The 17,954-nt window shown below is 44.9% G+C and overlaps 1 protein-coding gene across 1 annotated transcript; it reads right to left on the bottom strand.

Moving 5' to 3' along the window:
• Positions 1-8,239: 8,239 nt before the first annotated feature.
• Positions 8,240-14,603, bottom strand: LOC8031453 (bridging integrator 3). Its single transcript, XM_002405699.5, has 7 exons — positions 14,475-14,603; positions 14,113-14,170; positions 14,006-14,046; positions 13,884-13,945; positions 13,675-13,811; positions 8,732-8,772; positions 8,240-8,668 (listed from the first exon to the last, which is right to left on the bottom strand). Exons 1-7 carry the CDS (start codon positions 14,480-14,482, stop codon positions 8,269-8,271), a joined length of 747 nt encoding a protein of 248 aa, XP_002405743.2. The 5' UTR covers positions 14,483-14,603; the 3' UTR covers positions 8,240-8,268.
• Positions 14,604-17,954: the final 3,351 nt, after the last annotated feature.

The following is a 17,954-nucleotide window of genomic DNA, read 5'->3' as shown; positions in this document are numbered from 1 at the left end:
TATCAGTACGTCACATTTTAACCGGACGACGCGGAAACCTCCTCCACCTGTGGGGGCGACCCGCGGTAACGAAAGCGCGCAAAATGCGACGTCTTTGGTCCTGTACTACTGGTCAGAGCCGCTAAAAGCTTCTTTTTAGTCGAAATACAAAATATAAGTGGCGCGAACCATTTCAATTATTTATAAAAGTAGTTTTTGTTCACTGTTTTAGATCAAAAAAGAAAGAAATGCAGTTTAGAAAGTATGGAAACGAGAAATGACCCGTCAACATACCCGCCACCAAGCGGAAAGGCAACGCATACTAGAAAGGTGTAGTGAAATCAGGCACGAACGAGCGGAGAGCACAGAAATGTCCCAGATGTATGCGGCGGCGCTGCGGTCGTATGGACTGGAGGATCCGACCGGCTCCGAGCGTTCCCAAGGCCTTTGGCGAGCAGCTGGCTTGCGGTTTATCCTTTCGGCGGTTTGGCAGCAAAAAGTGGCTCCCGTTCTGAACTGATCTTTACCCCGTGTTTGCTGTCGTTTGTGGCCAATGAAGTGTCATGCCGAATTAGTCTTTAATCTTGCAGCAAATGCAATGCGAGCCGCCCTGGCCGCCCGCTTCATATAGCCGATCCAAGACATGCTTTAGTGTCGCCCTCTCGAGTCGTCGGCACGGAGTGCGGCAGCCGTGAGCGCTCGCTGAGCTCACTACCTCCCTTTAGTTGACGGCCACCAAAGCCAGGACCAAGGACGTCATAAAGGAGGTTATTTTCTGCTTGTTTTTGTCATTTTAATTTGCCTATAACTTTTAAAATAAAGCGAAATTTGAGAAATAGAAGCTTCATTAAGTTACCAGTTTCAGTGCGCTCAGGTTCGGTGCCAATTAAAAACCAGTCAAAAAGTTGCTGCAGGGCAGTCGTGGGCACGTTATCAGTAAAAAGTAATGGTGTTACAGTTACAGTTACCTAGGAGGAAAAAGGAACTCTGCTACAGTTACCGGTTTCAAAAAGTAACGTGTTACAGTTACAGTTACTGCAAAAACAGTTAACGCCGTTACTTTCACATTACGGTACAAAAATTGGACACAAGAAATCACAAACTAAAACAATATTATTTTATTTGTTACACTATAGTGAGAAGAAAGGTAAACTGAGAAATTGGAAAGTTTTAAACCCGAAGGGTGTTTCTTTTTTGCGTCATTCGCCGTTTCAGAATTTTGATGTGCATAATTTTTCAAGAATTGTTATATCTTAGAATCAACCGTTTTTCAAAATTGTCATCGGCACGCGTCAGTGAACGTTTTGGTTTATATTTCACTCCGAAACGAATGAGGACGGAGATGGTCACATCTCCGTCCTCATTCGTTATGGGATATACTCGGAAGCAGGCCTAAACATAGCAGGTCAAACAGCTTCGGAAGAATAACAGGGGAAAGGAAACAATTAGCTTCTGGTGCTCTACGAGTGTACGACGACCACCCGGCGTCTGCGTCCGAAATGTCAACTGTAGAAGTCATGTTAACTCGAGCGGCTCAGAAGAGAATACAAGCGCCGGCTTTCTGCACAATATGGGGACAGCTTCCTGGAAAACTAATAGAGATGAGGAAACGGCAAATGGACGGGTGTAAAAACGACAGCACGGACATATTCCAGACACAGCCCAGACGGAACACTCGGAGACATCGCACGACCACCGACAACCACAGATGGTCCCCACAAGAGAAGAGTGAGCCAAAGTCGGTGAAACAGACATTGTTTGCCGCCCCTACAACCGCGGGCGCCGCTTCCTTTATCTCCCGGTTTCGTGCTGACTCGTTCCTCGTCCATTCTCGGTCGTGGGCTAAACCATGGCAATTTTTTGTTTGTTTAATGCGTGGCCACACTCTTTTTTTTTTTGGTCAGCGAGGAGTTTTGAGAAAAATGCTTCAAGATGGCAATTTCACAATGTCCTGGGCAGTGGGTTCTAATTTATATAGTAAAAAAAAGTAACTGTAACGGCCTCAACAGTTACAGTTACCCAATAAAAAAGTAACAGTGTTACAGTGACAAGTTACCAGTATTAAAGAGTAATGTGTTACAGGTAAAAGTTACCAAAAAAAGTAACTACTAGTTACCGGTAACACTTTACTAGTAACTAGTTAATGCCCAAGACTGCTGCAGGGCCGCTTTATGCTTGCTCCCTTTGCTTTGGACGATAACGGCCGAAATGAGAGTCAGACTTTCTTGTGTGCCCAGGCCGGGGTGGAAGCCGGCCTGTACAGGGTGGAAGGTACTGGTAGACTCCAGACACCTTTTTATGTGAGGGAGTATCATCTTTTCTATGGTTTTGCAAACGCAAGAGGTCAGCGAGATGGGTCTGTATTTGCCAATTTTTCCTTTGTCCTTCCTTGGCTTGGGAATGGGAATTATGGAGGAATGTTTCCAGTGAGCTGAAGCTCGCCTGTGCTACAGATATGTTTGATCCATTCCAAGAGCAGAAGTTTGGCGTCTTCTGTAGATTTTTCAACATTGTTGGGGTGATCTTGTCTAGCCCTGGCGCTGATCGGGACTCGCTCTTGTGGATGCCCCACTCAAGTTCCCCTTTCATAAATGGTCTGTTCATACGGTTGTCCAAGACTGTGATTTCTTTTTTAAGTACATCTCATCCCATGGCTTGCCGTCAAGGTCCGGCTGAGGAAAGAACGTTTTGCCAGTCGAATCCGACAGTTCGTCAACGGACTTGTCCATTTTGAGTGCTAACGTGTGGTTCGCTCCTTTGGTCTTCGCCTTCCCAAGAAGTGCCAGGCTTGTGATTCAGTCTCCTGATGCAGGATTTCTGGGAAAGTGGGGAGCTGATGTCCCCATCGTTTGTTTTCTAGTGTCCTGGCGTACACTTCAGCCTCCACCATAGCCCTCGTGATGGCTTGGCGAGCTGCAGGGGTCTGCAGGGGTAAACCGTTTTGTTTCAAGATGCAGACTTTGCGAAGTATTAAATATTTAGTTTTTGAGAGTTTGAAGCTGATCGAAACCTGAGAGAATTAAAAAGTAGGCAAGCTAGTGCAGATTGAACATCGATAACAATGTTTGAGGTAAAAAAAAAAAGTTATGCTTCAACGTGGACTGTCTGTCAGAGCAAAGCTAAGCAAAGCCTTGCTGCCCTGCGCTCTCCTGCCATCTCTGTGGTGTCTCAAGGAGCTTGCAAATGTCGTCATTTAGCAAAACCCTGTTTAAACAGTAGCACTTGACAGAGTCATGGGAAACAGACATGAAGTTCGCCCTGTAAAAAGTTTTGTTCGGAGTTGGTGCTGTTAACCAGAGATCCCGAGCAGTGGCGTAGCCAGGAATCTTTTTTGGGGGATGGAAGGCACCTGGGATGTCTACGATTTCATTTCCTTTCATTTATTTCACCCTTGAATGCCACAGAGGGCTTGACATAAGGGGGGGCAAATATGAGCACTCAAAGTAACACAACAAACAAAAAAGACTAGGATGTTTGTGTCGTTTTGAGAACACCTGCAAAAAGGAAGCTAGATGGTGAAGAGAGAGGAAATGACAGATCTGGAAGCTACTGGGTTCTGGGATGCTCACAATAGGTTCTGGGAGCTTGCTCCAATCAGTAATGGCCAATTGTAAGGCAGAAAATTTGAATAGGCTAGTCTTAGGTGTAGTCCGCTGAATTTTGAGTGTTGGTTGGTGAGGGGGGAGATGTGGGTGGCCAGTGGGCAGTATTAATATTTTTTTTAAAGGAAAATTATACTACATTTTGTGCAGGTAGGTAAAATGTGATACTTTTCTCCTGTGCTTTAAAAAAGGGAGGTTTAATTTAGCTTTCATTGCGGTAACACTTGTGGGCTGATAATTGTGGAAAATGAAACATGTAGCCCGGTTCTGTACAGCTTCCAGTTTTTGTTCTAGATACAACTGATGGGGATTCCAGACAATGGATGCACACTCGAGTTGAGGACGGATAAAAGGATTATATGCAACAAGTATTTTTTTTTTTAAGTAAAAAAAAAACTTCAAAAATCCCAAACTTCTGTTTGCTTTCACAAATATGTAGTTTATATGAGGCTCCCATGAGAAGCTGATGCCAAGATACTTGTAGGATATTACGGCTCCAACTGGTATGGCAGAAAGTGAATAGCCAATCTCAGTAATGATCTTTTTTTTTTTTTTTGTAGTGAAGTTAAGAAATTTAATTTTGTCAACCCTGATCTCCATTTGCCATTTTAGACACCATGCTTGAATATGTGACAAGTCATTTTGCAAAAGAGTAGAGTCAATTACACTCATTACTTTTCTATAAATCACGCAGTCGTCCGCGTATAATCTAATAGTGGAATTAAAAAGATCTGACAGGTCATTTATGTAAATTAAAAACAATAGACCTAGCACGGTGCCCTGCAGTACTCCCGATTTAACAAGTTTCTGTGACAAACAAATGTTGTCTATAGCAACATTGTGTTCAATGTGAAAGAAAGTTTTCAACCCAGTTTATAACGGACGTTTCTACTTCGAGTGCTTTTAGTTTTTGGATAATACGACAATGTGGAACTTAATCTAATGCTTTTTTAAATCAATGAAGATAGCATGAGTTTCATATTTTTTATGTATAGGTTATGGTGAATGTCCGTTAAAAATTTTAAAAAGTTGAGATTCACAGGAGTATGTATGACCGCCGGAAACCGTGCTGGTTCGTAAAGAGTATATTGTTTACACAAATAATTCATTACACTGGAATAAACGACATTTCATCAATTTACTTAAAAGAGGTTAAAGATATGGGCCGGATATTTTCAATTTGCAGGGACGTCTTTTGCGCCATTTTTAAAAATCGGGACAACCTTTGCAGATTTCCAGTCAGCCGGAACACCACCAGAATCAAGGTTTTTTTTAAATATGCGAGATAAGAGCCCACTAGATGTCACTTGTAATCTTGAGCAACTTTGTACATGTAAGGTTAGGACGGGGGCCGAGCTAGATGATAAATATTATATTTGGGGTGTGGGTGGGTGGGGGGTAAAAAATTATGGGTATATTATAGGTAGGGTTCCATGTTTTCGGATAAATCCGAAAAACATACCCAAAACACTAAAAACTTCCAAGGTCACACACACACACACACACACACAAAAGAAAATGTGTTACAGACAAACTTTACAGTAGGCTCGCGATAATTCAAACTTGGATATTTCATACTTCCGGTTAATTCAAACAGATCTGAAAATTTTGGTTGTCCCGCTATGTTTTTAATGTATTTATAAGCCGCTTAATTCGAACGGCGTTTTCGCTTAATTCATACTTTTTTGTTCTCGCGGCCCCGTTGAGTGCGCTTCTTTCCGAGCACCGGTGCACCGCAGAGAAGCAATACCCGCGGAGCTTGTTTTCGCGAATGTTGCTTCTCCGCAGTGCACCGGTGCTCAAATAGAAGCGCACTCAACGGGGCTCAAGCGGGCACACATTAGCGGAAAACAGTGTTGGAGGTAACGCGTTACTAGTAACAACGTTACTGGTAACGCGTTACATTTTTCGCTAACGCAGTAACATACTCGTTAGTATTCTGAATGACTAACGAGTAAAGTATTTCCGTTACTTTTTTACGGTATCGGCTGTCAAATTTCGTTACTCGTTACTTTTGACCAAAACTGGTGAAATCCTGCACGAGCTTATCTCAAAATCCTGCACCAGCTTATCGCTGCACGGAACCAGCATCCGTCACAGTAAAGTTAAAAAAACCCCAAAAAACTCACTTCTCGAAGGCGAAAAAAACCTTCGGCTACCAGCTAATTCCGTTCATCCTCTTTTTTTTTTTTTTTTCATAGTGTCACCACCTGCAAGGCTTGAACGAACGACTGTGTTACAGCCTCCTCCCCTCCCTCCTGACCCTCCCCCCCCCCCTGCTTTGCGCAGCAGAAGTGGACAGCGGGGGCGGGGGGGGGGGGGGGGGGGGGGGGGTTGGGAAGCCGTGGAGAGACATCCGTTTACAACAATGGACAACTAGTGGCGAAGCCGATTTGCTCATTTCTCTAGTTTCAAAAAAAAAAGAAAAGAAACATCCTTTGTGGAATATTTTTACTCTCGCTCTCCCCCTCGCTGCCTGAAAGTTCCTGACCCACTTTTGTACACAGAAGAATCTTTCGCTTGATTAGTCTTTAATTCCCTAAGGTCATGATAAAAAGTTTTTTAAAAAGTTTTAAACCTGGAAAGAAAACTTACAAACACGAAACCTTTTTTTTTCACAGAAAAACTAAGAGCTACTGCTGGTAAGAGGCAGCAAGTGATTATAGCCAGTGTGCTGGTAACCGGTGTCCTGTTCCAGATAGTGAAGCAAACCAGTCTCTGGTAATAGTATGAACCGGACGGTTACTAAAACCGGCGTACAGATAAGGGGTGTTGGTTGGCTGGTTGTGTTCCAGCAGTCCTCGTTCGCATGCTGTAGTTTATAAAAGCCGATTGACTAACATCTCCGACTCATTTTGCGCGTGAGATGGGCGTGAATAACGAAAGTCCGTTGCCATGGCCAGCAGGTCTGAATGAAATGTATCAACTAAAGGAGACAGAATCATGTCATTTACAGTTACAATACCTAATCTGCATGCCGAAAATTAAGCTGCTTCGTGCATCAAAACACTATGAAACCACTCTGTAAACTTTTATCTTTATCCAAGCTTGTTAAGGAGGCTTATCATACATCTCTGCCAAACATATGTACTCGAACAGAAGAGTAACATAAAAGTAACATAAAAGTAACATAAAAGTAACGGTATATTGTTACGTTTGTAAAAGAGTAACGTAGCTCGATAACGCGTTACTTTTTACCAAACTAACGAGTAACGCTATTTCGTTACTTTTTTTGGTAATGGGCACAACACTGGCGGAAAACGGCGTTCACATTATGTGCTTCAAGACTAGCAATGATAACCAAGACGACATCGAGGATGAGGAACAGCTCACTGGCGTCATGCTTTCTGGCCTTGAAGCAGATAATGTGAACGCCGAGCTGGCGGAATATGCTAGTCTTGACGACGATGTGTGTCTGTCGTGATGACTCATTAGAGGACATAAGGAAATAATGCCAGCACAGTGCAGCAGTGAGAGTGAAGATGACGATGAAGAAAGGGATGGCCCACTACCAACTGTCACAGCTGCAGAGGCCTTTGAGCACATCGCTCAGCTCCGGAAGTTTCTGTCTGCAAAGGGAGAGTCCCGTAAAGAGCTACTTGCGTTGGCTGGTATTGAAAATTTTGTTTTGAGGTCTCATGTACTGATTAAAGAGTCCACTATCAACAACTTTTTTGCTGGATGAATAAACTTAATGTCACAGTTCTTTCCCCAATGTGTTATGCCTGTACTTGCTTATAATTATCCTATGTAGAGGAAACAGGCAAAAATCTGCTTTGTATGTGTAGCTATCCATGTAACAAATCATAATGTTGTCTAGTATCATATTTAGATGAATTTCTGATAATTCAAACTTCTGGTAATTCAAACTAAAATCTGTGACTTCCTGGAGTTTGAATTAATGAGAGTCTACTTATAAGAGCACAGGGTCAGTGATCCTGAAGAAATGCCACTTCAGGTTGTTTTTTTTTAATCTTTAAGTACTAACAAACAGGGGTTGCCTTTTAGGATATCAAGGTTCCTTCAGGACAACGGGTCATGGTACCCAAATTTTAGTCATTTTGTTTCTGAATTTTAAAAATTGGGAACAATAAAATAAACCCAGAATTTCAGAGAATTGGGAATCTAACAAAATTAAAGTCTGTAAACCACGAACTTTTAGCGAAAAATGAACTCCAAAAACATGGAATCTTAATTATAGGGTTGGCTGGATTTCGGGGTTGGGGGGGGGGGCTAAGCCTCATAAGCCCCTCACCTGGCTACACCACTGGTCCCGAGGTAATATTTGTGTTTTCGTCAGACTTCACACCAGTGCCAAAGATATCAAAGTTTGTGTAAAAGCACTCAGCATTACTGGGGGCTCCACTTCTGTCTGCGTAAAGGATATTTGGTACAGTTAAACTTAAGAAGTTAAAACAAAGCATGTACACAACATTGTGATCTGGTTACATGAGCAACTTTTTTTGGGTGGTGGGTTTTGAATGGGAATTTTGATGATTGAATATCAGTTGCAGTCTGGATAATTTACAACCTCTACTTGGAAAGGAACATTTTCAACAAATCCCAAAGTTCTGCGTGCGCTCGATGGCTAATATGAAGCTCTAGAATTTTGAAGACAGGGTATATTCCACAGAGTGAGTACCACCGATGCAAACAAATACAAAAATAAAGTGCTTTATTGTGGCCTTTACGACGGCAGTGCCACGATGGAGAGGGCCCTGACAGCGGCCAGGCGCTGCTCCACGGGCACCTTCGCACCTGGGGCGAGCAGATTGTGCGCGCACGTTGTTGCCTGCCCCCAGTGCAGGGTCTGGCTGTGCATCAGGGCTTCAAGGCAGGGCTGCAGGTAGAGGTTGCTTGCCTGGTACCAGCGTGGCAGGTCCTGGGCCAGCAGTGCACCCTGGGTACGCAAGTCGCCCCGTGCCGCCTCGAGGGCTTGCTTGCACTCGCTCAGCTTGGCCAGGTTGGGACCAGTTGTTTCACGGCCTGCCAGTCGCTCCGCACGCTGCTCCAGTCGGACGCACTCCTGGGCCACTTGGTTGCGACGCTTGAGCGCCGCCTGCACTTCCGTGAAGACTGTCTGGTACCTGCGCGCTTTGGCGTGTTGGTCCATTCTCGTCTGCCGTTGCACGGGCTTTTTGCTCACTTACCTCTTGAGGGGGTCTACGAGGCAACGTCTAATCGCCACCAGCTGTTGGAGGAAAAGAGCTATTAGGAAGGCAGGGAAAGTTTGGTTCACATCCACAAACTAAAGGCAGTAAAATTGGCAGGCGTGAAAGAGCACATTAGACACGTCAAAAGAGCATACTACCTATCCATTCTTCCTCACTCGAACGAACAAGCTATTTAGGTCAGAATCTTCGGGCAGCAGCTTTACTGGGTGGTCAAAAGCCACCATTCATTGACATCTCATGAAACCTGGCAACTATGAAAATGGGATGGCTATAAATGTGTAATCTACAGCCCTTACAACTACGAAATTAAAGGGATACTGACAGGGTATTTATGCTCGCCGAGGTTTTTAGTTGTACATGAAATAAGAGAGCCCAACTACCCAGAACAGAATTGGGGGCTCGAAATTCGGTTCCTTTCCGCCCAAAAACCGCCGATCGAGAACTGGCCGGTTTGAGTCGCGCTCACTCTCTTCTCTATAGTCACGGGCCTTTTTCCAAGGTTTAGGCAAAACCCCCAAATTTAATCAATTTTTTCGTGGATCACTGAAAGCACACACTCAATATTAAAAAAAAAAAAAAAAAAATTAAGCCCATTTTTTGTGGCTTCTAAAAAGCTGCAAATACATTGATTCAAGAACAAAAGTTGCACAGAGAACCGGAAGCACTCTGTGCGTTCACTGCGTAATTCTGAACATGGCGTCGTGTCGCATATCGTGAGACTCGCGGGCTGGACAGTGATGGCGGCGGACGACTGGCGTGGGACCTTACTTCAGAACTGTCTTTCACGGTACCGGCGAATTTGTCCGTCTTTGAAAGAAAAATTTTGGACCGATCAAAACAATTAGGATTCATTCCGTACGACATGCCCGACCACCAAGCCGATTTGCACAAAGACGTTGCTGAGTCGTCGCCCCTTCTCGTGGCTGAAGACATCGCTCGTCTTACAAACACAAATAGGTGACGCGCCAATGTCAAGCATGAAGTGCATACATCGAGTAAACATGCACGCGAACAATTTATTTACTAGGTGCGAGTGTGGCCGATCCGTGGTGCTGCCTGACTTCGAGCCTGGGGTGTGCCTTTGGTGCAGGGAAATTGGCAGCAAACTTTTCAACCTACAGTCGACCGGCTGCATTACTACGAACAAGAAGCTCCCCCTCATCTGCCTGAACATTACAATGCTAGCACTCTCACACTTCGAGCTCCACGAAAGGAAGCTGCCTATGCCCAAGGACATTCACAAGTCTAGGTCGTTGGGAAGTGGATATTCTGCCAGTAGCCGGCACAACCCAGAAAAAAAATTGCCGGCTGTCCCCCATTGGGTTTCATAAAACAAATTGTCAAAACGACTATTTAAAGCTGTAGAGTACCGGCTGTCCTCTATTGGGTCTCATAAAACAAATTGTCAAAACGACTATTTAAAGCTGTAGAGTAGCTCAGTGGAAAGGTGTCCGTTTTACATGCAGCGGACCCAGGTTTAATCCAGAGAGTGGGCATACTGTTTTATTTTTGTCAAACATTTTGCAATATTTACACATTTCTTTTTTACAATTATTACTAAAAAAAAAATGTTGTGGACGAAACATTGCTGAACTAAATGGTATGGGACTCCCTTTTTGACACCCACGAATTCAATGTACAGTCACTTTTCACAAAATACGACAAGCACATAAATCGGGTAGCGTCCACTTTCCGAGGCACCCGTAACTGTTCTGCAGGAATTGCAGCCAGCCATTGGTCCTGATCAAGTTGATCTTTCAGAAACTTGTGCAGACTCTGCCACACAATACCACTTTTGGATGTAGAACCTGTGAGGCAGCTCTTCACGCAACATCTTGGGCAGGCACGTAGCCCGGATTTTGATTCGGTGGAAGGGGGGGGGGGGGGCCCATGACAAAATGCTGTATGAGGGGAAGGGGGGATTGGAGGCCCCAGCAAAATGGAAGACTCTAGCCCCCCCCCCCCCCCCCTGGAATCTTTCATTTTGCATGGACCACCCCCCCCCCCTTTTTCTCTAGATATGTGCCTGATCTTGGGGGCATTCTTTTCAGAGCCGATCACGGGCATTCACCACAGACACTTGCTACTCATTTCCAACTATTCAATGTACAAAACAACTAACCTTGAAGTGCAGAGCAGCAAAAAAAACAAACATAACTGCAAAGCAATCGCAGGGCAAATGGTACCCGCAAAGCTGTCAACAATGCAACTGCTGCGCGAGGCCAAAAGAATAGAATGAAGGAAAAAGAACAAAAAGCGCGGTCGGCTGTAGCCACGTGACTTACGGCACTCACTCACTCTATATTTCTCCGACCTCCGAGCGCAGGTTCCGGTATCGAGCAGCTACATTTCTTAACTTTATTAAAAATATATGCAACTCTGTAGCAAAATATTAATTGGGTAGTCTTCCGACACCATATTAAATCACCTGGCAAAAAATAAAAAATTCCAGCACTCACTTTTTAGCTTTAATGTGTTACATGTTGCAGCATAACCTCGAAAACACCAGTCTTTCGTTGAAAGGCACAAGAAAACTAAATTTAAAGGGGCCCTCCCGAGCGTTCTGCAATGGTCTATTTATGGCGGTAACTCAATCTAGAGGCCCTAAGGATCCTAAAAATCATAAAATTACGGTCATGCGCGGCGGATTTCCCTATTAAAATTGCTATCAAAGTCCCCGGCATGCCCCCCTTTCCGAGATGACCCCGGAAAACGGGAGGGGCATCTCTTTACGCGTCAGCCAATAGCAAGCGAAGGATTCCGGCGTCACTGCGCGTCACCAACGCGGCCGACCGCCGACCCGCGGAGGAATCTCTTGAACACGCGCGGACCGTCGTCAAGGAGCCCGGACTTTGTGCTCGGCAGTCATCGTTCGTCGCACCGCACCGTCGCGCTGCTACTGCAATACGCAGTGGCATTCCGCAGATGGCAAGGAAAAGTTTGACTCGTTGACGTGGAAGGATCGCAAAGCTGGCTTCGGAGTCGGGATCCACGGGAAGAAGGAACACGTGTCCCGCAAACGCACGCCTGCAGACGAGCCGACGCGCTGACGCATCACCCCCTAGCAACAAGCTTGCGGGGAGAAAACATAGTTCGCTGGTTTTGGAGCGATAATTGCGGACTATGTTTCCCACACCACAATCAGTTTACGTTTTTCTCAAACTCTAATTTACAACAAGCTTAAAAAGTGTTGCAATAATAATGTTTGCATTCACCGCGAGATGCAGCATTTCCATTGGTCAAGTTTTAGCGATGGGCAGGGAATGGGGGATTGTCTTCCAAGAGAAAATAGTCCCGATATATTTCTACTGCCATCTGCTTAATAAACGGTTTTGCAATCTAAAACTTTGTATACATATTAACTTGCACCTACTACGCAATATAACAACATAAACAGACGATCGCAGAAAGCTCCAGAGGGCCCCTTTAAAGCTAATTAAACAATCTTTCAATGTGCACCTGGTGGATGCATGTGCAGCCATTTTGGAGGCTATCTAGCAACGTTGGGGATCTTGCCACGTAGGCCATGACGTAGCAAGAACAGTCTCGTAACCGCACTAAACATCGGCGCAGTGCCGCTCTTTGGAAGTATGCTCAACTGTTTAAAGCGGTCATGAAACAATTTTTAAACTTCTTCCTTCTTAGCTTTCCTTAACTCACAAATTGCGCATTGTACCAAACAGTTCAAGAAGACGGAAAGGAAGGACTTTACTCTTGCTCGGACCCTCGTTTGTGTACCCCGACACCGCTGTTCTCCTTCTAGAAGATTAGCCCGTTGCTCAAAACTCGGGACAAAAGTTGCTTTCCCTACCCCGTTCACCCTAAGCTGACAGTGCTGTGGAAGCTACGAGCTCGTTGGGCCAGCTACACTTTTGTCAAGTGATCCCGCTCCCTCGCACAAACCCACGTGCAGAGAATGCGGTCAGGTCATGAAAGGGAGGCAGCTGATTGGTCCAGCAAGCGTATAGCTTCCACCACATTGTCAGCTTAGGGGTGAACGGGGTGGGTGAAGCAATTTTTGTCAGAGTTGGGAGCAATGGGCTAATCTTCTAGGGGGAGAACGGGCCACACGAACACGACACGCACGATGCTCGTCACCCCACAAGTACTTCGAACGGCTCGGTTGTAACACGTTGACGCCACCACAACGCCAGCAACGGCAAAGCTCGTAACCACATCAGCCTTGCCACGTCATGAATGCTGTGAATCATTTTTTTGTTTTTGTTTGCACCGGATATTCCACGACGCATTGCGCTTTCCGTTCGCTTCTCATTGAGCGCTTGCTCGAGTGCACCGTTTGGAACGAAAAATATAGCCAGTCGTTCAAAATACAAACCTGCGATTATCATTTACGGTTATTATCCGTCATGCTTGACTCATTTCCGAACAAAATTTGTATATTTCAATTTTCGTTTCCGTACCCCTTTAAGGGCCGGCTAATGCAAGATGCTTTTGTGCCTACAATATGAAAAGAAAATTTTTTTCCTGGCCTGCCTTACCTTGTTTCCTGGAGTAACTTGAATACTTCCCAACTTTGACCTAGCAGAAGGGAAAGGCTTTTCGAGTGCTTTCTCTGCACTCCCTTTCAATACCCAACGTGAAGTTTGGTTTGACAAGTGGCGCCATCTTATGGGGGTTTTGCAACGCAAACGGCCGGGGGGCCGCGATTATTAGAACCAATCTCAAGCTTGAATCTCTGAGCGCCATTCAGAGTTGTGACGCAATGCTTGTGTCCAATCGCTCGGTGATGTGGCCTTCCCAATCTTGCCCTTTTTGGCTACCAGCCGTACTGACTAGCAGCTGATTGAGGCGCCCCCTGTTCACTACCCTGGAGGTACTGGCACGAGATTCGGAGCTTGACATGGCAGGCTAGTGCTGGGAGGTACTCGAAAGAGGCAAACTTTGCCTTGGTTTCTTACGTGATCGTCTACAGCAGAATCCATGGACGATGCAAAACTTAGCCACTCTTCCACGAGTCTACGCAGCTCGGGGTTGTCATTGCACAGCTCTCCGTTGGCCAGGTCGCTGCTCATCTTTTTTTCACAGTGGTACAATGCTGCAAAGGAGCACAGGACAATCAGTGCCCATACTCGCAGTCATGCTGGCAGGTTCTGTAAGGCTCTCTTACCAAGCATGGCATCCTCATACTTTTTGGCATCCTTGTGCAGTTTCTTTGTATCAGTCTCCAGGCTGCAACATGCAAACAGTACCGGTCAGAGGGAGCACGAACGGGTTTGTGCACATTCTTACCGAACAAATTTAGATACATATTCTTCGACAGTCTTCTCGTCCTGTTGAGTGGGCAAGTTAGAGCAGGGGCAAAAAGGGCTGACCTAGAATTCTGGTGTGTTGCTTACCAGTTCACCTCCAGGAGAGGTGCGAGTCGATGGCTTCGACAGTCGTTTCAGAGGATTCCTAGACGGGGAAAAGTGCTCGCTCAAGAACAGCGCTCAACCAACGTTTCTTACAGAAAAGATAAAAAGTGGTTTGTCACAAAGGCTTTCAATACTCATCCAGTAAACAAAGTGGTTAGCGAATTCCTCTTAAAATAGTCAAAAGAACACAAAACACGACCGCTCTGTGCTTTATAACAGCCCTCGGCTACCTATGTCCTTATGCATAGCGAATCGTGATTTCCTAGCTCCCTGGAGTCATGCGATGAAAGTGCCAGCTCTGCGACCGCCCTCGCCGTTGCAATAGCGTAAAGGAAGCTAGTTACCAACTCATGTCGTCCTTTTCCGCGTTCTCGTGATTTTAAACGCAACTACAAGCGACGACATCTCACGTTGCAGCGGAAAAACTGGGCCAACTGGATGACTGGGCCTGCCGTCAGCTCCCTCACTGGGACGCGCGGTGAATAAATTTTGTAGAGGGCGCCAGCAACGAAAATGTAATTCACTACGAGTTAGGGTACAGTGGTTAGGGTGAAGTTATATTTCGCGGCTGCATCAGCTGCATTGCGCTAGTGTTCCTGTGGGCTGAGTCGCTACGTTTATTGCGCATTTTACTTGCACGGCATCTCAACAATTTATCGCCCACAAGTGTTCTACCTACCAAACATGGGCATAAACGTTACAGCTGACAAGGGTGTTTCCAACGCTGGGTGGGACATCGACGCCATTTTTTCGAGATCGGCGTCGGCTCCGTGTTTGCAGTTTGTTGTCGAAGTAATGTTTGGTACTGCTATTACTGCTCCCAATCAATTCGATGCCACAGGTTTGTTTAGTTCTAATGGCGGTCACAAGTGATGTACGCGACTTGCTGCTTAGCTGGCTTTGGCAGAGCTGTTGGCTGAACGACTCTGCAGCATGTAAAATCACTGCTACGTTATTTGCGTTGGTCGGGCGAGCCTTGCAGAAACGCTTCTTCCTTGGTTGACTTTTTGTGCGATGCACACCTTTTCAATGTTTACAAATCTCCAGCCCGACACCCGTCTGTTCGAGGCTTTGGAAAGTGAGTAGAGCACCCACACACGCATGACGCCGAAAATGTTAACCGCCAGGTTGGGATTCGCATGTAAAAAAACGTTTTCTCTGAAAGAAAAAAAAAATATATATATATATAATCCAACAATATTATGTTATGCGTTTCATTAAATTCACATTCGGTTCTCTTTTCGCTTGTTTCTTGTCTTGACCGTTTGATTCGCACTTTCAACTGGTTTGGAGCTGACAAAGTGCGGGTTAGTTTTGTACATTGATATTTTTAGCTCGTTAAGAGAGTCTGGTTGCAACGGAAGGCCGATGGCACGTACGCATGGGTTTGTTGCACCATACAATTGGGTTGAACACAATAACAATGAACACACAAAGCACCGCTATAACAAAACAAAAAAAAAAAAGAAAAAGAAACCGGGCGATTGAGTAGGTCGTCACTATCTAAATAGGACGTGCGGAGTCCTCGGTCGGGTCGTGGCTTAGTCAATACTATGCGCTGTTGTTTTCCCTCTTCTTTAGTATTGACAAGTATTTGGGTTTTTTGGAAAAATACAGTGAAAGCTTGGAACCATACCACATTCATGGGCACTGGACAAGATCATGCTGTCAAACCCCCTGGCGTGCTTGCCAATTTGATCTCTCACTTCCACAAGTGTGCATGCAAATGAAGCGCTGGATGAAGTCACGTTTGCGCTAGCAGCATTGACAGTAGCTTCTTTAGATTTGCCTTCACCGGTGCAGAAAAGTGTAGGGCAGTGTACTTTCGGTATAGGTATTGAAATATGATCGGAAGCACACCGGTGCAGGCAAATCAAACAAAGCTATTCTGTACTTGCATGAAACAGAGTGTAGCTAGTTTCAGAATTGCTCATAAATCTAGGGCTCTGAATGTTTATTGAGAAAGTTCTGTACTTGTATTGTTTGTTTTATCCTGGATACTTCGGAGCTCAATAGTTACTCTAAAACTATGCTAACGTGATAGAGCAAACTATGATGTGTTGGGGTCCATATCACAAGACCGAATGACATTTTAGCGAACGGCGACATTTGAGCGAATGGTCGTTTTAGCGAATAACGGGGGCGCGCGTTAACCCATCCATCGCGCTGCGCTTTACGCCGCTTCGCGGCGACAGTCTGCGGCAACTCATTACAAAAATATGAACTCACTTGGCCCACCCGAAAACGCCGCTTCGCGGCGTCCAACTATTCGCTAAAGTGTCGTTCGGCGAAACGTGGGCATTCGCTAAAACGTCATTCGATCAAGTGAGTGCCTCCCGATGTGTTGTACAGAAAGTGACAGCCTTCAGGCAGAATCGAAGCGTTGCCTTGTTACACGTGCATGCAAAAACATTTTAATCTTACTGGGATGGCTTTCACGTCTTGCATGCACTGCCAATCGAAAGGCCTATTGTTGCTTTGTGTCTATTGCTTTGCAGTAGAGCAGTTGTACTGTGCTGGTTGCCACTGAAGTGCCAAGAATAGCAATTCATGCGAGACTGTTCTCTAGGTGCCTCATGTCTGACCTTGAGCTCATGTGAAGCCCAATATTGTGTAATTTCTTGAAGGTACCATGAAGTAGAAAATAGTGGTGGGAACACAGGCAGTGCTTGCAGAGGTTCTTACCATTTGCCAACTCCAAAAGCTATGTGACACTGTTAAAGGGGTACTCCGGTGAATTTTCGAGCTACCCCAACTATTTTCTGAATCCCTGGCCTTCACCCTTTCCGGTATGCTATTTAGTGTCACGAAGTTCGTAATAGTTATTGTGAAATCAGCAAAGGAAAATGAAGCAGAAACCAACATTCAAATATACTCCCACTTTTCAGTGCCGTGACATCAGTTGCATGCAGGCTTGCCAGTCGAGCAAGCACTAAAAACAAAGAGACTATGCAAAGCATTTGTTCCCCAGCAGCAAGCTTCCAAAGCATTCATTTGACACCATGGCATGAAACTGCTTGGAATCAGTTAGGAACAAATTCTATTGCAAAGAGTGAACCCCAACCTTCCTGTAGCGTCACTTTTTCATTGTTGTCAGTAGACTTTCAGTTTGAAAAACATGAGGGCTAAAAGTGTAAATTCAATTACTTTGCAGAAAAAAAATTTTTTGACCTAATATTTAGGGTACTATTTCAGCAATGTTTTTTGGTGTGTTTAGCGAATTTTCAGGCAAATCTGGGACCGTGAAAAAATCGCCAGAGTACCCCACCTTACCCTCAACAAGAGTGACTGCAGATTATCCATCACCAGGAAATAATCTTGCATTTATGGGTTAAAAAAAAGCAGCTTTTTACTGTACTTTTCTGTCGCATACACTCAACTACAAAGGAAGCCTTAAACTTTGTCCGTGGACTGAATTAGTTAACAAAACTGGCATTTGTTCCACACTCGTGAACGTGAAGAGGTCATTCTAAATGCTTGTTATTTCAAGTTTAAAGTCGCTTCATAATCTGCTGAATGATTTGAACAATATGCTTCATGAAGTAGCTGGGCAATGGTTTTGTGGGTAAACCTTGAATTCTCCTGGCTGTTCCGTTTGAGAACGGCAGTGCAACAAGGTTTGTAAGAGAGGACTGCAGAATACACAAGGCCATCCACTTTTGTCCAAAAGATTATTTTTATGTGAAGTGTGAACTACAGGATAGACTCCCTCAGTTTGCTCATTTACACCTAAATTAGTCTATTTTTGGTGTTCTTTGGAGTTTCATATAATTAGGCCGTATACTTTCTGGTTTTAACTAAAAAACGCTGATAGGCATTCATCA

The sequence above is a fragment of the Ixodes scapularis genome, unplaced genomic scaffold (genome assembly GCF_016920785.2).
Source record: "Ixodes scapularis isolate PalLabHiFi unplaced genomic scaffold, ASM1692078v2 PGA_scaffold9__187_contigs__length_104089568, whole genome shotgun sequence".
Lineage (NCBI taxonomy): Eukaryota > Metazoa > Arthropoda > Arachnida > Ixodida > Ixodidae > Ixodes > Ixodes scapularis.
Note: the sequence above shows the minus strand (reverse complement) of the source record. Positions and strands in the feature narration are given on the sequence as shown.